This window comes from Euleptes europaea, chromosome 2 (assembly GCF_029931775.1).
Source record: "Euleptes europaea isolate rEulEur1 chromosome 2, rEulEur1.hap1, whole genome shotgun sequence".
Taxonomy (NCBI): Eukaryota; Metazoa; Chordata; class Lepidosauria; order Squamata; family Sphaerodactylidae; genus Euleptes; species Euleptes europaea.
Window position 1 is genome coordinate 32525781 of NC_079313.1, and position 24463 is coordinate 32550243.

Sequence of the window (24463 nt, forward strand, 5' to 3'; positions counted from 1 at the left end):
TCTGGTTGCCTCAAAAATAACAAGGAGTCCCAGGGTACCTTAGAGACTAACAGATGTATAGTTTGGAAAGATTACATCACGATAAAACTGTTCCTGCTTCAAGACTCATTGTTGCTTTGACTTTAGAAATGAGGTTCACTGCTGAGAGCATCCTCTGTGTCAGCAGTGGTGATGTAGGAAATGGCCTTTTGTTGTTCGTGCACGGGGAAGGTTAGAGAATACAAACAGGCAGTGTTTGAGATGACAGGGCAGGAAAAGCTGCCCGAAAACAGGAAAAGGAAGTGATGGCCACTGGTAAAAAAATTGTTCAATGCGTTCCTTTGCAGTGTAGAGAATCCTGCTGTTCAGAACTTACTGTTCTGCCTTTTCTGAAAAATTAATTCTCCGGTGACTATTATTTTCATACTAATGTGCGCTGATTCTGTGGAAGAAATGGACGGAGCGCACATCTATTGTTTGGAGCCTAGAACTATTCCTAGCTCTCCGTTCCCACATCGGTTCCAATGGCATCAACATCACCCTCCACATGCATACCGTTGTTCACGCCCTCTGTTTCTAGCTCCATTCCTAATTTCTAGGATTCTGTGGAACAGAGGCTGCTCGCCAATGGGGGAGTCAAGAGAAAGGGAACAGCTATCCTTCAGGGATTGGGATAAGATCACCATGGCCAAGTCCAGGATTTTCCTAATCCCAAAAAAACTGTTCTAATCTGTATCTTAGATCTCTACTGCGTTGTCCATCTGTGAATCGGGCTACAGCTGACGTCAACGGCTCTTCCACCAGCATGTGTGGGGGAAACAAAGGGATTGAAAAAGTTCTAAGAAAAACCCACAGCCACAATACCCAGCTGTGAGAGAACAGCTCATTAAAAAGCTTAATCCGGCTCCCTCAAAAGTCAGTGGACTTCAGACATGCCAAGGTCATGCCAGACAGAACTAAGGGGGAACCTGAACCTGGACCTGCAATGTTTTTTTTAATAGCCCAAGGTCCACAGCTGAAACTGTAGTAGGGGTTTGAGCTGCATTAAGAAAGAAAATAAGAACATAAGAAGAGCTCTGCTGGATCAGACCAAGGCCCATCAAGTCCAGCAGTCTGTTCACACAGTGGCCAACCAGGTGCCTCTAGGGAGCCCACAAACAAGACGACTGCAGCAGCACCATCCTGCCTGTTTTCCAAAACACCTATTATAATAGGCATGCCCTCTGATACTAGAGAGAATACAGCAGGTATGCAGCGTGACTAGTATCCATTCTAACTAATAGCCATGAATACCCCTCTCCTCCATGAATAGGTCCACTCCCCTCTTAAAACCCTCCAAGTTGGCAGCCATCACCACATCCTGGGGCAGGGAGTTCCACAATTTAACTATGCGTTGTGTGAAAAAATACTTCCTTTTATCTGTTTTGAATCAGTAGTGCTGGAGGCAGCAAATACAATTGCTAGCAAAAGCTTAACCAATAGGGGGAGTTCTGGAACAAGCCAACAACCTTCATATTTGAAAAGATCCAGACCAAAATTGTAACAGAGTGCTCTCCTTTCCATGTTCCACCTGGAAATGTGACATTGCTGTTTTTTTTAATGCTACATGGAAATTGCATCTCAGTATGCAAACAAAACTCCAGATGGCATCAAATATCAACATTTAAAATAAAATAAATATATGTTTAATTGCAGCAAACTGCTCCAACGGAGAAAAAAAATCATATGCTGCTCACAGTTGCAATTGCAATATCCTATTTATAGCAAGCAAAGTTATTGCCATATAAGTTTAATTTTAAAAAGCTCGCTAGAGGAGAACTCATATAATTCTATTTTATTAGACCCCGCTGTGTTCAAATACAGTTGTGGCACATTTCGAAATCTTTATAATCCTATTTTCAGTGAACTCCACTCCGAGAGATTTGTTTGCTTTTTCTTCTGTTCTGAGCCTGTAAAAACGGGAAGAGAAGCTTCCTTCTTAGGCACTTCCAATTTTATGTTTAATTGAAAGAAAAGAATTAAAAGGGTTATAATAAACGGGAGACAACTGTAAGAACCATACTAGGAGTTTCCATTCTCCACAGGATGGCAAGTGTACATAGGAATATCCTAACTTTCCACTTGTTTCTGCCATTGTTAGAAAGTAGCAATTGTCAACAGCTTCCAGGGAATTCCTGGATTTCCCTCTGTTTATGATCTTCTGGAGTCTTCTTGAGATGACAGCCATCTTTATACCACTTTAGGAAGTTAAAAAAAACCCTGTCTTTTTTCTTATTAGCAGTGATTTTAATAACCTTGCTACACAACAATAAGGGCAACACACAGGGAACTATCCCATTTTGGGATCCCTATGAAGTATTTAGGTGTGAGCGTGACTTGATCAAAGATAACTCATGAACTTCATGGGTTGCATCCTTCAGCCCAGCTCTCCTGCCACCTTGTGAGGTAGGATAAGCTAAGAGAGAATTATTGGAACAAGGTCATTTAGCAAGCTTCCCTAGCAGAGTGGGAGCTTGAACCTGAGTCTCCCAGGTTCTAGCAGGACACTCTTAACTAGCCTGCCTAGTTTCCCAAGGCTCAGAGCAGGTCAATATGTCTTTATCTTATTTTCTAATAGCAAAGTCAGCCAGATCTCTATATACTTAAATCTGGTGAGTGGAGCTGTGAATGGGCAAGATAGACTGGCATCCATTACAAGAAACAGCTGGTCTGATGTCACATTTCATAGACATCATCTGCCGATAACACGGCAGAGAAAGGAAGAGTATGGCATTACATACCAAGTAATCCCTGGTGATTTTTTTCTGTGTGTGTGCTTGCATTTAATTTGAGTGAATACATTGCAAAGATAAAATTTTCTATTAATGTCCTTTTTATATGTGTTGGTTTCTGGTAGGGTTGCCAGACTCAGGTTGAGAAACTCCCGGAGATTTGGGGGGGGGGTGGAGCCTGGGGAGGACAAGGACCTCAGTGAGGTATAAGGCCATAGAGTTCACCCTCCAAAGCATCCATTTTCTCCAGGGGAACTGATCTCTGTAGTCTGGAGATGAGCTGTAAAACCTGGAGGCTGGCATCCCTAGTTTCTGGACAAACTGACTATAAAGAGATGGAAGGGATTGGAGAATGTTACATGCTTGAATAAAATTAGACTAGTAGGGCCATTTATTCATGGAAGGTTTTGCACTGGATTTGCCACTCTTTAGATGCACTTTTTCCCCATCCATATTCTCAAAACTCAGCAATAAGCCGCCATGCAGAGTTTTGAGAATTCAGATGGGGAAAATGTGCATCTATAGAGTGACAAATCCAATGCAAAACCTAGAAGTCCCAGATCAGGCCCTGCTGGCCAAGGTATGTTATGGCAGCAAAGAAACCGCATAGATGAGCAGAGTGTTATTCATTTAGGCATTAGCTCGTTCCTTTTCCGTAGCGTTGTCTCCAGGATTCTGGTAATTAATGGGTGAATAACAGCTCATATCAGATTGGAACCCAAGTATTAATTTTTATGGACAGGTAAAATCGGTGTAGGTTGCAGTGGGACTGAGAAATAGTGGTGGCCGCGGCATTGGCAGTGGAATATGTATCTAGTTTCAGATCTAAGTCCAAACCTGTCCTCTTTTAGGTCCAAGTGAAGGTTGCTTGGAGAAGCACCAGCCCTCTCTTTGCACCGAACGACTGGCAGACTGTGAAGGCTTCCATGACTGTTTACTAGCAGTCTGACAAATCAGGAAGATGTCCTTCATCCACAAAAGGATACGAAGGGTGGGATAGTCCAAAATAATCAATGAAAATACAGTTTCCACCACATTCTTTGTGCTTCTTTGTAGGAAATAAAATTGCCTAGATACTCATAAAATTTACAGACTAGCTGGTAAATTCGTACTATATGTCATTGGCTTTGATGGAAATAACCTATTTATAAACAAGTGTACTGCAGTTCTGTGAAGCTTATTTGGAAATCAGTCTTATTAAATGCAATGGGTCTTAATTTCAAGCAAATATGCATGGAAACGTTTGTATACTGCATGATGTGGCAAATGTGCCATTTTATGAATAGGTGTGGCATAACAGTTACAGACAGGAGCTGCGTGCGGGGAAGTGCTTGGTTCAAATCTCAGGAAAACGTCTCTTAAGATGATCTTGGGCAACTTACTATATAGCTTCAGGTCTCTATAATGTGGTCGTAGCAGGACTTACCCTGAGAGGATTGTGCCACAGGCCACTGGGCAAACATGTCTGTGAAACCCTGCAGGCACTGAGGGAAATATGTGTATAAATAGCAAGGCACATTTGGCAACACGCCGACTTGTGCATACAGAACAGGGGGACACGTTGCAAATAAACGCATGATTGCAAAGTGGTTTGTGGCTCACGCTGAACATTTGTTCTTTCCACTCAAAGCCCTGGCTTCGTGACAGGTTGATCATTTGCAAAGTGGGGGGGGGGGAAGAGAGTGTAAAACTTATCATTCTAAAATCGACACCTACGTTCCACAATGTCCCGCAAATGGGTGGGGGAGTAGTTTTCGCACATCCGTCAATCACCAAATCTGAGACTTTTTCTGCATCCATATCAACCCAAGTCCTGACCTGGCCCAGGCTAGCCTGATCTCGTCAGATCTCAGAAGCGAAGCAGGGTCAGCCCTGGTTAGTATTTGGATGGGAGACCACCAAGGAAGACCAGGGTTGCTGTGCAGAGGAAGGCACTGGCCAACCACCTCTGTTAGTCTCTCGCCATGAAAACCCCCAAAAGGGGTTGCCATAAGTCGGCTGCGACTTGAAGGCACTTTACACACACACGTATACATTGCCCTGACCTGGGTGGCCCAGGCTAGCCTGATCTGGTCAGATCTCAGAAGCTAAGCAGGGTCAGCCCTGGTTAGTGTTTGGATAAGGGACACTAGGGTTGCTGTGCAGGGAAAGGCACTGGCAAACCACCTCTGTTAGTCTCTTGCCATGAAAACCCCCAAAAGGGGTCGCCATGAGTCGGCTGCGACTTGACAGCACTTCTCACACACACACACACACACATCAACCCAAGCCTGAACGGAATAAAAGCAGCAAACAATAAAGTGCAGTCGAGGTTCAAAAATCAGCTTTCCAAACCCTGCATTGTCACGACCTCTCAGTTCCCAAAAAGGCGATTGCCTTCGAGATCTGTCTGGCAGGATTCTCGGCGTCTAAGAGCTGAAGGCAACGGGACATAAACCAGAGCGGGGGCCCGGCGGGGGGGGGGGTTTGCTAAAGCAAACCAACCGGCGGGTCTGCAAACCTTGCGGGTTTGGACGCGGGGAGCGGGGGAGGAGGCGGGGGAGGACCCGATCCCGGGAGTGAAAACGCACGGGCGCGACCCAACACCATTCCGATCAACAGCAGTTCTTGTGTTTTTTTTAAAAGACAACCGTTTTAAGGTTTTTTTTTAACCATTCGCCTCTCTCTTCTGCAGTAGTAGAAAAGGGCAAGAGTCCAGTAGCACCCTAAAGACTAACAAGGATATTTTCTGGCAGGGTGTGAGCTTTCGTGAGCCACAGCTCCCTTCTTCAGATACAGCTAGAACGTATCATTCTACATTCTATCAGGATACATTCTAGCTGTATCTGTATTCTAGCCACATTCTATCATGATACTATCATGATACGTTCTAGCTGTATCTGAAGAAGGGAGCTGTGGCTCACGAAAGCTCACACCCTGCCAGAAAATATCCTTGTTAGTCTTTAGGGTGCTACCGGACTCTTGCCCCTTTCTACTACTGCAGACGGACTAACACGGCGACCCCCTGTGAATTCTCTTCTGCAAAAGAGGGTGGGCGCCACAGGGGGATGCTTGGCAGCTCCCCCTTGGCACAGACTGTTTCTATTTTTTTGCTTAACTCCGAGCGCCCAAAAAAAAAAAAGCATCTTTTTTTGGGGGGGGGGGTAATCTTCATTTAACAAAAAAAAAGTGCTAGAAGCTGCAGATAGACCGGGGGGGGGGGGAAGAGAGAGCAGCAGGCTCGCAACAGCCAGCCTGTTTTGTGTAAGCGAGAGCTCCCTACGTCACAACTGTACTTCAAAGCGTCGCTAGTCTCCAAGCGCCTTATATGGGAGGCGGCGCTTCGTCGCCTCCCGCTCAGCCAATCAGTCGGCCGGGGCAGGCGAGCGAAGCCCCGCCCACGGCCTCCCCCTTGTCCTATAAAGCGGCGGTCCGGCGCCGGAGAGTGATCCGAAGCGTCTCGTGGTTTTTTATGAACGGGGGGAGCTGTGCGGTGCGCCCTGACATAGGCAGCTCAAGCGCAGGAGTATGCAGAGTGCAATGTTCCTGGCTCTCCAGCACAAGCAGATGGAAAGGACCGCTTGCAACTGTCAGAACCACGAGGAGAAAAAAGGGACAATGAAGAAAACCTTGTGAGTTTATTACTATTCTTTTATTATTATTTGTTCGTTAAGGGTTCTGATGGCTGTCGCCTAGAGCCTTCTGTTCCCTCCAAGGAGAAGCCTTTGTAGATCGCATTTCAACGAATTGAACATGGGAAATGGTACAGGCTATGCCTTAATCGAATTCCATTGATTAATGTTGAAAAGATGCAGTATTCAATAATTAAAGTGTATAGGATGATGATATGTAGTTTATAGAAATGTTGCAATGAATTATAATGAATTAGAAAATACATACAGAGGGGATTGTATGGATATTAATTTGATAGAGGAGGGGAGAGGGGAAGTCGGGGGGGAAAGTCAATACTGATTAGGCTGATTAGTTTGGAATTGTTTTATTTTGGGTAACTATGAAGATGACAGTATTGAAATTGTATGTGACTTAATAAGAAAATAAAAAAAATATTTTAAAAAAAGTAAATCGCATTTCAGCGATCTGGATGTTGCAAGTGACCATTGCAATGTCAGCCTTCTTGAAAACCGCTTCGGCTCTCGTCGTTGGCGATGTGAATGGGATTGACTTCTGTTTTGCCTGTTGCACATTTCAGAGGCGAAGGGTTCTGTGCAACTTGGGGGCTTGCGTACGTGACTTAAAGCATGACGCTTATCTGTGACAGTCCTAGGACGTTCCCTTAGATTAGGGGCTCCAAAGATACTTTTTTGTTTATCTAACCAAGGTTAAGGGCCCGCTGGTGAGGAAAGGCTTTAAATGCCAATGGAAACCTCACATGGAAAATTGTGAGATTATAGAAGTGTCTTAACTATAGTTAAGGTGATTTCTTTCTGTATTTCTCTATCGGGACAAAAAGAGTTTCAGATTCTCAGTCCGGCAAAACTGGTTGCTGGTTATGTGCAGCGATGCGACCAATGAGTCAGGGTCCAATTGCCCCAAGAGCATTTGGGAGAGGGGATCTCTCCTGTATAAACTCGGCTGTGCAAACATCCTAAAGTGAGGACTGAAACTCTTCGGTGAAAGGTTTCATTGGGTTAAAAGGATTTTTCCACGGTGGTACTGGGAGGGATCTTGAAAATGCAGTCCTAGCTGAGCCCTTAAAATAAACCAGGTAGTTATTTCCCCCTACAATGTAGTACTAGTTGGGGATTGCATATGGTTTTACACGACTTTTCTGCAAAGTATTTTGCTTTTCAAATGTTGCAGGGCAAGTTCATTCCACAGAAAGTAGCAAACGAGAGATTTAATCTACTTGGCATTAGTTAGGCTTTTTAAAAAAGCATTTGCAGAGACTTCTGCAGTTCCCAGCCGCAAAGAAGAGCCAGCCAAGTCTGCACGTTCTGCAGAGCTTCATTCTATATTGCTCTCTCGACATTATACCCAAATTAGATCAGCCCGCAGCATGCAGATACTGTGCAGTGACTTCCAAAGCCAGAGAAAGGGAACTACTCAGCTACAGCCGGTGCATGTGTACTGGGAAGTCAGTCGTGCTGAATTTAGTGGGACTTTCTTGCTAAGTAGGCATGCATGGGACTTGAGTGTATCTAATTTATGTCACGCCTCTCAAGAATTATGGCCTAATTCTCCCAAACGTGTGACTGCAGCCAAAGGTGAAGTTCCGAGTAATGAGTCCTAACGGGTTCATGCATGCATATTCATTATTTGATTAAGAGATTTGCATGTGTGAATAAGCTACTGCAAACAATACTGTCATATCTCAAGCATGATGACTTTTCCATGGGAAAGCTGCCAGTCATCTAGTGATAACATGCAAGTTAGTTACTACATCCAAAGTCAGTGACTTGCTTGTAATTACGTCCCGTCGCCCCCCCCCCCCACACCATTAACCAATCTGGAGACATGTAAATATAATTGTAGTTGATTTTAATTATTGCATGCTCAAATGTCTTTGCATTTCTAGAATAAAAATCTGGGGACAGTTTGGTTTATTTGAATTTTTTGGCCTTTTTTAGCATAAAAGATTGGAAATCAAGATTGAGTTACTTCCTGCAAAACTCGTCTGGTTCCCATAACACAAAGGACAACAAGAAAGGACAGCAAAAGGCTTGTTTCAGGTATGTGTTTAATTTTCATTGAGAGCCAGCGTAGTGTAGTGGTTAAAAGCGGTGGACTCTAATGTGGAGAACCGGGTTTGAGTCCCCACTCTTCCACATGAGCGGCGGATGCTAATCTGGTGAACCAGGTTTGTTTCCCCACTCCTGCACATGAAGCCTGCTGGGTGGCCTTGGGCTAGTCACAGTTCTCTCCAAACTCTCTCAGCCCCACCTACCTCATAAGGTGTCTGTTGTGGGGAGAAGGAGAGAAGGCAATTGTAAGCCTGTTTGAGACTCCTTAAAGGTAGAGAAAATTGGGGTACAAAAACCAACTCTTCTTAGTTCTGCAGAAAGGGATCTTAGCATTTGTTTTAATCTTACCTAATGGGAAACATTCAACAAGAAAACTTATTCTCCATCTTCTCTCTTCTCCCCCCCCCCCCCCAGACCTTCTCCTGAGGAAGCCCAGCTGTGGTCAGAAGCATTTGATGAACTCCTGGCTAACAAGTGTAAGTTGCCTTCAAAAGTGAGAAGTTGACAGGCAAGGGCACCTTTTGTCCTTTGCAAGGGTTCCCTTTGGAAAATCTGTTTCCTAGGTCAGGAACCAGCGATTTCCTCCTGCGTCAGAATTCTAGATAGTCGCTTCTGCTTGCAGTTTGCGCCTGACTTTTGAAAGATTAGCATTTGGGGCTGCTTACGGCCCAGTTTCATAGAAAGCATTTGCCTATTTGTACTGAAGCCATTTGGTCTGTGGAACTGTGGTTTTTGTACTGCAGTTAACATGTATTTTTAGCTGGCCTTGCATTCCTTTGGCGCTACATCAGCTGTAATATACATCTGCAATAAAAAAAGAGAGAGCTGTTACTTTAGAGTTCTTGTGTGTGTGGCAAGTCAAGTGTGCTTGTCCTATATGGGTGCAATCCAGGGCACAGTACCTGAAGCCGAAGCCCGCTGAAACTGATCTGCTTAGACAAGAGGAAATGCAGTGGCTTCCACTTGTATATGTTGCAAGTGACAACTTTTACATGGCAATAAAAGCAGCTCTGCTCTGCCCTTTGGTCTCCTATCAAGCATTCAGTGTTAGCTGCTGTTCCCAGTGAATGCTTGTTACCTCTTTTGTATGGCTTCAATGCATTTCTCATGATGACCGCAAAACCATTTTTTCCTGTTTCTTTCAGACTTGGCCTTTTTTAGCTTTGAGAACTAAAAACCTGAAAAGTAAAAAGTTCCCTGTCCTTCCTAGCTATCACCTTGCCAGCCCCAAGGCTCTTTTATAGTATACTGGGGAAGGCAACGGAAAACCACCCCATAAACATAGTCCGCCTAGTAAACGTTGTGATATGATGTCACCCCATGGGTCAGTAGGGACTACCTTTACCTTTAATGAATAAGAATCTTAGAACTGATTTCGGGTTGGCCAAGGGTTTGGCAAAGGGGTCTGGCATGCTGTGCACATTGTCTGCCTTGTGAAATATGAGCACATTGTGTCATCAGCTGGAAGACGATTGTTCTGATGTTTTACTGTGCATCAATAATGAGAGGATTATAGGAGTCCAGTTCACTGTGCAGGTCTTTTGCTCTCCCTGCTAACAAAAAAATGGGGGAGGATTAATTAATTAATGCATGTTGGCAGTAGTGTGGACTTCTGAGTCAGTCTTTCCATTGCATGAGTTTATAGCTCTTCTATAAATATTTACGCCAGTCCAAAGGTTAACATACAGCATCTACGAGCAAGAGATAAATCATATAAATTCTCCCCCTTCAGCCTGCTTTAAATGTAGATATGTTGGCCTATTGGGAAAGAACACAGCTGATTTTTAAAATTGCAGATAATTAATTGTGAATCAGGAGTACTGGCAAGCTGCTTCAGGCAGTTCATACCCTTGTTTAAAATAAAAATATTTTGGCGTGTTTTATGGAAAATATCTGATGGACAGACAGAGGACTAAGACAAGGGTATCTGTATGAAGGCAATGTATATATGCACAGCACATTCCTAGGATGCTTTGAACTAATCTGTCCTTTTCACCTTTCTTTGCAGATGGTCTCGCAGCTTTCCGGGCATTCCTGAAATCCGAGTTTTGTGAAGAGAACATTGACTTCTGGCTGGCCTGCGAGGATTTCAAGAAAACCAAGTCCCCACAGAAGCTGATCTCCAAGGCCAAGAAGATATACACTGACTTTATCGAAAAGGAAGCTCCCAAAGAGGTGAGCAACAACCTTGCATTGGAAGCACTTCTACGGATTTTGACTTGATGCCAACAGGCTGTTAGGATCTAAGCTGCTTGGTCTGAGGCCTGAATCACTGGATCCATATGGATTTTTCAGCTGCAGTGTATCCTCAGTACAAATTAGAAAGAGAGATACAACCTCAAAACAGCCCCTAAATTTTCTTGAGGTAGCAGTCAATAAAGTCCTCTGATAAGACCGCTTAGTATGAAGTCCCAGGATTCCTCAAGGAATTCAAGAGTGGGTGTAATTGTATCCACATATGAGCAGTGGTGACTGATTACCCAAGGACTTTAACTAATCTTATAGTGGGATACATGTTGCAAAGAATTTTGATATTTACAATTAAGGGTACCAAAGTGCTAATGCACGATCAAAGGCTGGTCACTCTTGATCATTTTAGACTTCATGGTGGACTCCTATGAACCAGTCTGAAATCCAGTCATCTTTAAATTGCTCTGTGTTAGACTGAGTAGGGGCTACCCTCTGCTGATAGACCACCAGCAGTAATCTTACTATGATTTTGGGAGAACTTTAGCTCACCCAATTGACTCCCATTGAGCCTCTGTACACACAGCCAAGATTAGAAGACCACTAATGATGGTCCCCTTTCTGCCAGTGATAGCTAGTTGCCACCTCGTTGCATTTTGCTTGTCAACTGACACGGCATCCCATTTGTGTATGAATAGTCTGGCTAAGCTGAAACACATGGAGAGATGGATGGTGGATGGCCTCTAGCTTTGATAGCATTTAAGGATTGGACAAATTCAGAGCAGTGGCAGCTAGTCTTCCTTGTTACATCCAAGTTCCGCTTTTAGAGTGGTATCTCTAGAACAAGCAAGATGGGATCATCTGCTTGCTTGAGTGTTCCTAGAGCATCCAGTTGACCACTGTCGTGGGAGAGCATTGAATTTTATGGGCCCTGCATCTCATCCAGAATAGGCAATTATGTCCTCATGGACCATGCCTGATGAATTTATTCCTCTTCTGTTTCAGATCAACGTAGACTTCCAAACCAAGAACTCCATTGCCCAGAACCTGCAAGAGGCTACTCACACCTGCTTCAATGCAGCCCAGAAGAGAGTGTACAGCTTGATGGAGAATAACGCCTACCCACGGTTCCTGGAATCTGAATTCTACCAGGAGTTGTGTAAAAAGCCACAAATCAGCAGAGAGCCTCAAGGAACATGAACGCCCAAGTGTTGGTGGGTAAAAGAAGAGCAACGAAGAGAATGCCACTTCATCCATGGAGGAAGAGGACCTGTGTGCTCCATGGACACAGGCTCCATGGACTCGGAACTGAATGTACAGGGAATCTACCCCAGTATCATTTTTGCTGTCAAATGGGACTGATCTGTTGACTGTGGCGGGTTTTTTTTTTTACTGAGTGGTGATATGAAAAGCGTAAGAGGAGAAGCAAGCAAAACTGCTGGCCGGTTGCTAGGGAAACTTTTGTTTTCTGTACAAAAAAGTGATGCATTGGGAAGGAATGTTGTGTGCACTAGCAAATTGCTGTGGGTCCTCCAACTCCATGTCAGCCTGGACGTCCTGGTACTCCATGCCAGATCATATGCAGCCTCCTTACAAAATAAAATCATAAAGATCTGGGGCTGCTTTTTGTAGTTCCTCCCTTATTGAGACTGTGGGGACTGCTTTGAACAATTGTCTGCCCTTTATTTTCCTAAAGCTGTGGGCAGCGCTTAACCCTCGTCTTCACTTTCTAGCTTTCTTTACGCAGGTTCTGTTTTCCGCAGTTCACCCAGCTGTGTATAGGTGTTGCCAATTTCTGTATGACTGCTAGACATAAATCCCAATATTGCTGTGTAATTTAATACAGAGCGAGATAAGGAGGGAATGACTGACCGACTGAAAAGCAGAGCATGCGGATTACCAGTTTGGGTCAAATTCTGCCCGTGCAAGGTGGAGCAGAATCTGGCCCATATTTAAAAATGACATTTTGTACAGTGTATGTGTATTTTGACTTTGGTTGTGTTGTACACTCCTACCAAGGCTGAACATACTGACAAGGCAAACTTCAGGGAAGTTGTCTTTTTTTTTTCAAATTTGTTTAAATAAACTTTTATTTTAATAGAACATTCTGTCTTCATTTTTGGGGAGGGGAGTTTGAAGCAGGCTTCTAACTTTGAAAAAATATATAACCACATTGGTCCACTTCAGCATTTGGTTCCTGTGATGCTTTGAAGAATTCATTGTGCCTTAAGCTTAGTACACCTAGAACCTATTTTTGTCTGGAAGAAGAGCAAATAAACTGTGTCCCTTGCTTTTGCCCCCTTTGGCTTCCTTTCCCACACAAGATTCCAATTTTCCTGGGTGCAAGTAGAAGAGTAAGGTGGGTCAATGGATCAGTGGGGCAGAAGGTGTAGTGGCTGCCTTCTGTCTTGGTGCTGAGAACCTTAGATAAAAGTACCTTTGCTTGGCACCCATAGGGACAATAATTAATCTGAGTGATTGAGAACAGAACAAGAAGCGATAGTTTTTATGCTATGGAAAGATGGATTTTTTTCATTTCTGTATCATGATCTCCAAGGGCCGTGGAGAGCAGCAGGATAATTAAGGGCGGCCTGGTGGAGGGAGGGCATGCATTCTCTTTGAGCATTTGGGACAATGGTCAAGCATTTGCTGTGGATGGGAAACTTCTGAAATGGTAATAGGCTGAAACTCCAAAACATCCACAGTCCTAATTCTTCCTATAGCTTTCCTTCATAAACATGTACTGTTAAGTAAACCTCACAAGTTTAGTGGAGCCTTCAGAGGAAGTGTATTCAGAACAGGCTATCAGGCAATTTTTGGTTAAATTTAGGGTCTTCCTAGCTTTTGTCTCCTATGATTGAACTGGTGTAATGGTATTGCACCCTGACCTGGATAACCGAAGGCTAGTCTGATCTCATCAGATCTCAGAAGCTAAGGGGGGTCAGCCCTGGTTAATATTTGGATGGGCAACATCCAAGTAATACTAGAGTCTTGACACGCTGGTAGGCAATGGTCAACCAACTCCAAAGGTCTCTTGCCTCGAAAACCCTATGGGGTTGCTGTAAGTCAGCTGTGACTTGATGGCACAAAAAAAATGGTATCACAGGATCAGTCTACACTGTACCCACCACAGCTTGTCTTTATGTGAAGGTGCTGATGGGCCAGCAGACAAAAGCGGGGTGGGGGAGAAGGGAGGGGATGGCTTGTGCTTGGCCAGATGTTTTGGGAGCAAGCCAAACCCCAGAGGTGCAGCCAACACTTTAGAGGCTCATTTTCGTGGCTAGGGTAGAGAACCAGCCCACTGTGCTGAGCAAAATACTTTTGTACACTGCTGTTGTAAGGAAGGAGAAATCAAAGGGCTGCACCAGTCACAGGAGATAAAAAATAAGGCGAAGGCAGATGGTGCAAAATAGGTAAAAATATATTTCATCACTCAGATTAAAAATCCCTACATGTTTTGCCCAAGAGGCTTCAGGGGAACCTGTAATATAGAATATGTGATTACATTCCTGAGTTTATCAAAATATTTAGTTAAATTTATTCATGCAAATAAAACAAAAGTGAGAATACAGGTGGTACCATATACAAAACTGTTAGAGCTTATTCGTCCTTGAGATTGCACTGAGAAAGAAAAAAGTCCTTGTAAGTGAGAGAGATAAAACTATATAATTACATGTTATATATTACATGGCACAGGCCTCCTGCATGGGGAGACCCACAATACCCACCCAGGTCCCTTCCCCAATCCAGAGGGCCACCAGCCAGGACCACTTCCCAGAAATCCCCCAGTTCCACGGCCCACAAAGGCGGCGTGGAAGGCTTCGCCCCATGGGCCCTCCAGCCACAGGGCGACCTCACCTCCCTTTTCTCCATGGTCTGGGAGGAGGAGGAAAGGGAGAATGGGAATTCTTGCATGAGGAGGAACCCCAACCCACACCACAGAAGCGATGCAGACTGGTCACGGGGGATAGGGCTATCAAAGCCTCCTCACCAAACCCATCATGGCCCTTCACCCCGCTGAGGCCTCCAGGAGGATGGAAGAAACAAGGGCACCAAAATGCAGTTCTCCTCCAAGGTGGCATTCCCCCCCCCCCAAGTACTGGCAGATTTGGGGAAGAGCGGAGAAGCCTACCATGATCGGCACTCCCTCAACAGCACTAGGGAAATTTATACTTTGGCCTCACCGGCCACGGAGATGTTGAGGCCTCTGCTTGGGGTTGTCCCTATAGCAATGCTCCAATTCTCAGGCCTCTCATCATAGGGCGACAGGGGTTCTCCTGAAGGCCCAAGGGATAGGCGGACCGATCCTGCCTCCACTAAACCTCCTGAGGCTCTAACTATCCCCACCCAGACCTCTACCACTGCTACGGTTATTGCCAGGGCAGCTAGGTTCTGGTATAGGGAGCTGCCCACTCTAATTCCCCCCGAGCCCATAGCTCCAAGGAGGGCATTGCTAAACTCAACTCCATGGCAGATACTGCCTGGGGCAGCACATGGCCCAACGTTAGAGCGATGGTGGCCAACATAGTAGCCAGTAGGGAACCATGGATGTGGGGAATGGCCAGCACATTCCCCTCTAAGTCCTTGCGCCTGGCTTCACCATGTCAAGAGGGAACGTCTATCTGGAGGGGGCAGGGCTGGACTATCCCATAGGTGACACAAGGCACAAGAAGAATGCCACGGCAGGAGCGACACGCCCTCACCCTGCCCACCCTTTCGGCCCATTCACTCATTCCCACAGCCAAGGTCTGGCGTATGCCACTCTTCGTAGTCTTCTTCTCGTCCGTTCCCAAACAGGGATGGGGACCGCTGCACGACCCTGAACTTAAAGTGCGTGAACAAAGCCATGTGCACCAAGCACTTCTGGATGAGAACCCTGCGCTCAATGGTTGAAGCCCTACACCTTGGGAACTTCATGTCTTCTATAGGCCTGACGGAGGCATACCGCCACATATCCATTCACATCAGCCACCGGTGTTACCTCTGCTTCACTGACAGGGGCTGCCATCTCTAGTTCAAGGCACTCCCATTGCCGCTTGTCCACCCACAGAGTGTTCTCAAGGTGCTGCTCACCCTGGTGCCTCTCCTCAGGCGGGGGGCATCCATGTCCGCCTTTACCTGGATGACGTCCTGATCTGCACTCCCGCAAAACAGGAGGCCATCCAGCCACAGCATGAGTGACCCAGGAACTGGGAACCCAAGGACTCCAGCTCTACAGGAACAAAGCCAGCCTCACTATTGCAGCAATCACAATATCTGGAAGTCACCATAGACACCAGACACAACGCTCTCAGCCTCCTGAGGGACAAGGCTACTAAGATAGCAAATATAGCACAGTGCAGCATCATGACATGGTCAGCCACGCTGATCTCCCTGGCCCAGCTTCACAGTCAGACAACTGCTTGCACCTGGGCCTGGTTTCATGAACACGACCCCCAATGGTTCCTCAAGTCTTTGCATAGCACAAATATTTGCTAGGCAGCATCCATCATCACCAGGCCCAACCAGCTTCTGGACCTACTGCCTGCCTATTGTTACTTTAAATGGGCCCAGATGTCTTTCTAACAAAAAAGCATCAGCTGCATCCATAGTCCTCAGTGGATTAAGTAAGCATTTACCTCTTGGCGACAGAACATAAAGAAGTGGCAGCAGTATGTCATTCTCATTAAACAAGTTACACATTATCTGGACACGTTAATCCCAAAGGGCCGGTCACTTGCTGGCTGCTGTTGGAAACGAACAGCACCTTGATCTGATCCAGAAAGGTATTCATTTATTTAAAACATTTAAAATAACATTTGTCATACAAACAGGTGGTAGGTCTCAAATTTCCAAGAATCCTACCCATGTCCTCAAACTGTACAAGCTGAAAGGTATCCCACACAACTGGACAAATCAGCACCCAAGGACCATCCGATCCTGTTGCTGCTAATGTAGAGTCCAAGTCAGAATGATAATTGCTAAGGCATTGCTTTCCTTATTTTACCACCACCACTGTACCCCAATGCTAGGTTGTAGCTGTAAGCAGATGTTAGATGTTTTCACCACTGAGAACCTATGGCTCAGTGGTAGAGCATCTGCTTGGCATTCAGAAGGTCCCGGGTTCAATCCCCGGCATCTCCAGTTAAAGGGACTAGGCAAGTAGGTGATATGAAAGACCTCTACCTGAGACCCTGGAGAGCCGCTGCCAGTCTGAGTAGACAATACTGACTCTGATGGACCAAGGATGTGATTCAGTATAAGGCAGCTTCATGTGTTCATGTGAACCTAATGCTAGTTCAGATGGAAAATATATACTTTGGCTGCAATCCTAAAAACACTTTAGGGACTAGGACTCACTGAAGAAAGTGATAATTACTTCTGGGCAGGCCTGCTTTGGCTTGCTTCCTTTGTTTCTAGTGTTTCCAATAAGCATTCTTCTCTCTCATACACACACACTCTTCTGTCATGGTAGTCAGAGTCAGATCTCATACTATCAATCTCTACCTTTCACCTGTTCTCCTCTCTTTCCTGATCAGTCTCCTTGCTGTATTTTGCATTCTCATATTACCCAATCACTAAATTTAAAAAGAAAAAAATAGTGGTGGTTCCCTGGTACAACCCACCTTAATTTAAGCAAGACCCAGCAGTTGAAGATCAGTGTTCTAAACCCTTCCTAGTTTACTAGCATGGCCTTCAGTCTTTTCAAATTAGATTCCATCTACAGTTCCAATTTGTAAAAGGGACCCCCTTTTTTTACTATGGTGAATATATGTTTTCTTCCTCCTACTCTCTCTTTCATTCTCCTTTTTTTCTCACTCCTCTCTCATTATTAGAAAAAAAAATACTCCAATGAAATGGCAATGCTCATGTCCTTCTAAGGTCATAATGGGTCTCAGCCGACCAGCTTTATGGGTCTCAGCCTACCTACTATCAGCTGATAGCCCTTTTCAGGTTCATGCCCATCCTTCTTGAACTGTGCAGCCCAGCACTCAACACAGTGCTCCAATCAGATCTTTCCAGCCATTGACGGAAGGAGTAAAAACAAAAGGATAACTTACTGTGTCTTATAACCTGACCCTATGAACATATTCAATAGGGGTGGGCAATTTTCTACCTGTTCACCTTGGAATACATTCATTTTTGCTGAACTTTCCCAGAGAATTCTTGGGAAAAACTTGTCTTAAGTCCCCCACCCAAGAAACTCCTCCTCCAAACTTCTCTTTCCCTGCTAGAGGGTGAGTAGTGTCAGGGACAGCTTGCTATAGCTTAGGCAGGAGAGGCCTGCTCTCCTTTTCAAGAGTAAGGGAATGTATGTATTTTGATCTAAGAAAGGACTTTCCAAACTGGGAGAGTTCATATCCCAATTCTAAATTCACCCCTATTACTCCCACTCCGAAGCAAATCCCACTGATTTCAATGGAAATTAAACTGGCCTGACCTTGACTGCAACCTACAATTCCCAAGTCCTCACATTACAAGACCACTTTTATACCAGAATCTCCTGATCCTGTTGGTGTTACTGCCTTCGGTCATTTTCATCCCATAGGCAGCCATGGGAGCAACACACATACCGAGTGCTGTCAATTATAGCGTGCTCGATATTCACGTGGCCTGACTCCAGCCCGGGCAAAACTGGCAGACAGTTTAGAGATATGGGCCAGCTTGACAGCAGTATCTTCAAAGAGCAAAATCTGCAGAAAATTGGACAGACTGATGCCTGATGGCAGAATTTTGTTACAAGCAGCTAAAATCTGGAAACATGCTACAACAATTGCTTTGTTTATCCTTATCAATGTGTTTTTTAAGATGCCAGTCCTGTACACTGAGCGTCCTGACAATCTCTGCATTTGGCTCTTTGCCATCAGCATCCAGAAACAATAGTTACAAATTATTCGTTCAATTTGCAGCTGTTAAAGGATTACCACTGACCACTGCTTCCTCTCTTGAGGACTGGGCGAAACGTTAAAACACCTGAACCAAAGTGGCAAATGGTCAATCTGACCTCTAGTATAGTGAACATTGATGCATTTTGTGTACAAGAACCTGATTTGTAGATGCTTGGGGGATAGGCTGTGGCTCAGTGGTACAGCATCTGCTTGGCATCTCCAGCTTCTTTTTTTTTTTTTTTTTAAGGATAAGGTAGAAGGTAATGTGAAAGGCGTCAGCCTTAGACCCTGGAGATCTGCTGCCAGTCTGCATAGACAGTACTGACCTCGATGGACCAATGGTCTGATTCAGTATAAGGCAGTTTCGTGAATTCACGCTGGCATGGAAGATACTGATAATGCTAAGACATAATGTCTTCTCAAGGTTCTGTTCTTCCTTGTTACCTTCACAGGACTGCATGTCTTGGTATCATTGATACTATGATGAGGTGGCTCCATATTGGGTGTCTCTGCACAAAGTGCTACACACATGGAATCGAGGATCACTCCTGCACCTCATGAACGTTTCTACAGGAGGAACTGGTACCCTACAGTAGGATGTGTGATATGAGAAGAAGACATGATTAGAGATAAGGTAGGGCAGCTAGTATGAACATGAATCAGCCCAGAGGAGAGTGTCCTGATTGAAGATAGTCAGCCCACACAGACTATTATTCACTTCAACATCTGCTCTCACTCATTGCAGTTTGTCTGATTGCTAGTACATTCCCAACCTATGATAATAGAGTATTTCTGCACCCTTGGAGTAGAATTTTTAACCACTTTCTTAGGGGTGATGAACAAGTACAGAAAAGTCTCATGGTACAATGAAATGGACCACTTCAGCAAACAGATTGAAGTATTACATGTTAGAATGCACATTTTTTAAAATGCACTTATATTTAAAAAAAAAAAAAAACCAACCATGCCAGGGAGGTGGGTAGCCAAAAACCATCTCTTAAACAGAAAGGATGGTAATGGGAGTTTTAGATATGAGAGATTAGACCACTTATTTTAATAAAATGATCCAGCAGAACTTTTTGTATGTTCTGGAGTTGCAGAGGAGATTGGATCTACAAAATGTTGTACGGGTTAAATCCTTATGTATGTGAATTGGTGCATTCCAAGATAAATAAAAAATTGCTGCACAGAAAGATTTTACAGGAGCTAAAGACCTGGCTTTTGTGTCAGGACTAATAGTATCCAGAGCAGCAGCGAATTCCATCAGAAACACGGCCTTCATCTCTTTTGTGATGTTTTTTAAACATTGCCAGTGATTCTTCTGAGCCTTTTTCAGCTTAATTTTTCCATGGCTCCTGTGTACAGGCACATACACAAAGCACGTGCATCACGCTCACATAAATACAGAGATGATGCAGTAATTCCATTCCAGATGTTACCAGGCTGACTGAGTTCTCACCGGCTCCCCATCTTGGAGCAATTGCCGCATGTTGGTTGCATAACCTGTGACCAATATGTTCTGAAACAACAAAATGAGGAACCATTCTTCGCTTTGGTTGTTTGCTTTTCTTTGCTAAAATGGAGATCTCTTTTTCTCTGTGTGTGTAGACGGACATTCTGCACATAGCCCTTATGGTTGTGAAGATATACTGGGGAAAGTAAGTGAGCAATACCTGCTGACATCTCGGAAGCCCATGTGGTAGGTCAGTGGGATTTCCTAGTGCTAGCCTGGAGCTTTAGTGTGAAAGCCAGCATGGTGTGTCACTGGGGAGAAGGCAGGGTAGAAACATCTATCTAAACGCATTCTGCTTGTCTAGACGAAACAGAATAAATCATGCAAGCCATTACCATTCAGAAAGATGCAAATTAAGACGTATGAACATTTGTGATGCTTATGAAATTAGTAGTGTATGCTGCATGGGTTGTGCACCATCTCTGGAGCCAATTGAACACCTAAGTTTAAAGTACATAGATGTACACAGACCAAACAGGAAATAAACAGACTAGCAGCAACTTGCAGTTCCAGGTTTGTACTCACAGCCAATACTGTTGGTTTAGCTTTACAGGGCTTAATGGGGCTCTTTGCAGTCTTTCTCCCCCTCCCTCCCTCCCTCCCACAGTGCATTCATCCAGTACTACTCCCCCATCAAATGACCTTGTCCTCTTCCCTTAAACTGACCCATCAACCCCTCATGCTAATACTACACTTAAATGTCAGACTATAGTTGACAGTTCATTATTGCCCAGGAAAAGGGGGGGGGTCATTTAGATCAAAGTTTCCCAAGGTTATGAAGCATACGTGAATCACAATGACACCATGTTCCATTCATGGAAATCAAACGCATGTACCCACCATAAGCTAATAATGGAGAGAAATATGAGAGAATGGCTTTGTGTTTGCAGAGAATATTTTGGTAGAGTCAGGAGGATATTTAAGGGTGGTGTTTTTTGTTGTTGCAAACTTAGAGCAGGCTGGTGTGTGTGGATCTTGGATGTAATCCTAATTCCAGGGTCCTCAAGGGCTCAAAGTTAATTTGAAACTTGGAGGGTTTGGAAAGGCAACTGACCTATATGGAAAATGCACTTATGAGGAGACCAGTATGTTTATTTCGGTGGTGCATTTAGGAGACAGCCGCAGACGTCAAAGGGAAAGCAAAATAATGAAGGGAGGGGGGATGTGCTCAAGACGAAGGAAAAGGAAGGAGGGAAAGCAAGAAGTGTTTATTTTTCAGGCCAAGCTAGACGCCAGGACTAGATCCAGGGGCAGAATGGGAGGCCCCAGCCCTTGGTCTGCCCCAGACCCCGGCCTACCCTAGCCCTGCCCCCTTAAAGGGAGGGAGGGAAAGAGAAAGAGCCAGATAGAACCAAGGAGGTCCCATGGCACTAGAGTTGCCATTCTCTAGGTACTAGTTGAAGATCTCCTGCTATTACAACTGATCTCCAGCTGACAGAGATCAGTTTACCTGGAGAAAAAGGCCGCTTTGGCAATTGGACTCCATGGCATTGAAGCCCTGCCTCCCCAAACCCTGCCCTCCTCAGGCTCCACCCCCAAAATCTCCAGGTATTCCCCACCTTGAGCTGGCAACCCTACATGGCATCTGCCCAGCCAGTTTCACTCCACCTTGACTTGGCTGGGTGCCACCTTCCATGTGCTGCACATGGTTTGGCTGGGCCAAGCGCTGCCTTCCCCAGTTGGCACAAGGCTCAGCCAGGCTGTGCCATAAAGCTTAGCTGGGCCTGGTGCCACCCGCTGCTTTGCCAGGCCAGGTGGTGCCCTTCTTGCCATTAGGCTAGCTCCGACGGGAGGAGGGAAGGCCATTAGCCTATCAGGAAGAATCCCAGAGGCGATAATGGCCAATCCACCCTTGACTAGATATACTTTTCCAGCTGCACCATGCCAACACAGGACAAAAATCTATGGTGAATATATAATAAACCAAACTGATACAGACCAAGGTCCTTCGTATCCAGCACTGTGTTTCCATCAGTGGCCAACCAGATACCTCTGGAAAGCTTACTGCATAGTAGCGTTGCCACAGGAGCTGGAGAAAAATGGGCTGTCCCTTGGCTTAATGGGCTGTTATTCACCAAATGATGTCATTTACCTCCATGCCATAAAAACCTTCAGCTGCTCATTTCCATACATTATTATTATTATCATTATCATCATCATCATCATCACCACCATCATCACCATCATCACCATAATTATTATGTTACTATTATTAAAACTTAGGGCAGTCTTAGGGCAGCTTTCAACAATGGCTACAATAAATCATAAAGATACATACAAATACATCAACAGCAAACTATACAAATAAAAGCTTAAAACTGGACCCAAGTGAAACATCAATGGCACCTTAACTCACTAACTCGCTTCTGTAAAATGTCCTCGTCAAGGAGGTGGGCCGGAGATGGAGAGCTGAAAAGGCCAAATCTCCAAGAGGCCCACTGGCCCAAGGCCAGGGAAAGGCAACGGCAATGCGGATGGAGAAGGAACAACAGAAAGGGAAAGAGGAGGGAAAGGAAAATAAGGAGGGAACGCGGGGAGGGGGGGTGAAGGAGGCCAGCCAATCCACGTAACTGTCACTGTCCTCAACCATATGCCTGGCAGAACATCTCCGTCTTACATGCCCTGCGGAACTAAGCCACTATTAAAGGAACATTGGTCTTCACGCCTGTTGGCAACCCTTCAACCAAAGCATAAAGTTGAATGCCTATCTTTGGTGTTTTTACCTGGTTTTCAAAGGTATACTGCCACTGTACACAGATGTTCATTTAGCTATTATGGCCAGACGCCAACGATACTCCTAAATTCAATAAACTTCTTAATCCTATTAAAATCATCTGGCCTAGTGACCTTCAGTTAGGGTTGCCAGGTCCCTCTTCGGCACCAGCGGGAGGTTTTTGAGGTACAGCCTAAGGAGGGCGGGGTTTGGGGAGGGACTTCCATGCCATAGAGTCCAATTGCCAAAGCGGCCATTTTCTCCAGGTGAACTGATCTCTATCGGCTGGAGATCAGTTGTAATAGCAGTAGATCTCCAGCTAGTACTTGGAGGTTGGCAACTCTACCTTCAGTATATGTCATGCCTGTGAATTTAAAAGTTCATTACCAATTCATCTAAACCCAGACAAAGTAAGCCGGGAATCTTGATTAGTGTCCTGCACAGCAACAGATTCCTCATTGCATCACACACCCTTAATACCCCTTATTTATCATCACTTTGCTTTTAGGAGAGAAGGGTGGTTTAAAAAGCAATACATAAAAACATCAAGGCCAAGTTTAGAATAAAATATTTCAATTAAAAAGGCTAGCGTAAAAACATTTTTCCTCATGCAGCACTTCTCGCATAAGGGATACAGATTTGCAAATCGTGTTGTAAGCACAGAATATGAATTGAATGTTCTCTGGGGATGGACCAACAGAAATCTAGACTGGCCAGGTCAAATTCTTCCCCCATCATTAGGGATGGCTGAACACCTGCTGGTTTGTTTCACTTCCTGTTCACCCATGGTGATCAAGTAACCAATTAATAACCTGACTGCCCAGCTGTTTGCAACTTATTTGTGTGTATTCATAGGCACAGGCTACTTGCAGTCATTAAAAAGCAACTTCCAGATGATGAGAGATCAGATGGGAGTCAGAATCCCATCTTCTCCTGGGGAAATTTTCCTCTGTAATCAGCAAAGTTTTTTATGGGTGTATTGGAGGCCCAGCTGGGTTCTTCTGATCTCCCATCCTGAAAACCTTGCTGCCTTCCAGACTTGTTGAGATGCTGCAAATTTAGGGGTGGGGTAATTTCCCCTCTCTTCTCCCCACTATCTGTTTGGCAATTAGGGTTGCCAACCTCCAGGTGGTGGCTGGCGAGCTCCTGCTATTACAACTGATCTCCTGCTCAGAGAGATCAGTTCACCTGGAGGAAACGGCCGCTTTGGCAATTGGACTCCATGGCATTGAAGTCCCTCCCCTCCCCAAACCCCAACCTCCTCAGGCTCCGCCCCCAAAATCTCCAGGTATTTCCCAACCCAGAGCTGACAACCCTATTAGCAATGCAGATATTTAAAACATTGCTTCTGTTCCCACCCAGCTTGGAAGGGAAGACAAACAAGCTCTTTCTCTTCTCCCTTTTCCATCTTTACTATAGCTATTTTACTGAGGTGGATAACACTCTGAAAACACTCCGACTCCATCAGCTGGGAGTCAGCTTCTAACCGGCAGGAAGCTAAGTGTTCTGCAGGTGTTCAAGTTGCTTGATGCAATCCAAGCATATCGCTGACTGGCTCACATTCGGACTGTATCCAACAAGGTAAACCTGTCTGCTGAACAGTTTTGCTGAGAAATTTGTGGCATACCTACCCACAGTATACACCCAGTTTGTCTAACACCTCTAACAGCCAATACTTTAAAAAGTGGCATACATGCACATTTCTCCTAACATATGTATATTAATTCTTTGCTTTGGCGAAATCTATAGAA

The 24463-nt window shown here is 44.9% G+C and overlaps 1 protein-coding gene across 1 annotated transcript; it reads left to right on the forward strand.

Moving 5' to 3' along the window:
- The first annotated feature begins 6246 nt into the window (after positions 1-6246).
- Positions 6247-11880, forward strand: RGS2 (regulator of G protein signaling 2). The gene is made up of 5 exons (XM_056844186.1): positions 6247-6361; positions 8318-8419; positions 8846-8907; positions 10440-10606; positions 11624-11880. The coding sequence occupies exons 1-5, from the start codon at positions 6258-6260 to the stop codon at positions 11816-11818; spliced, it is 630 nt and encodes a 209-aa protein (XP_056700164.1). The 5' UTR covers positions 6247-6257; the 3' UTR covers positions 11819-11880.
- Positions 11881-24463: the final 12583 nt, after the last annotated feature.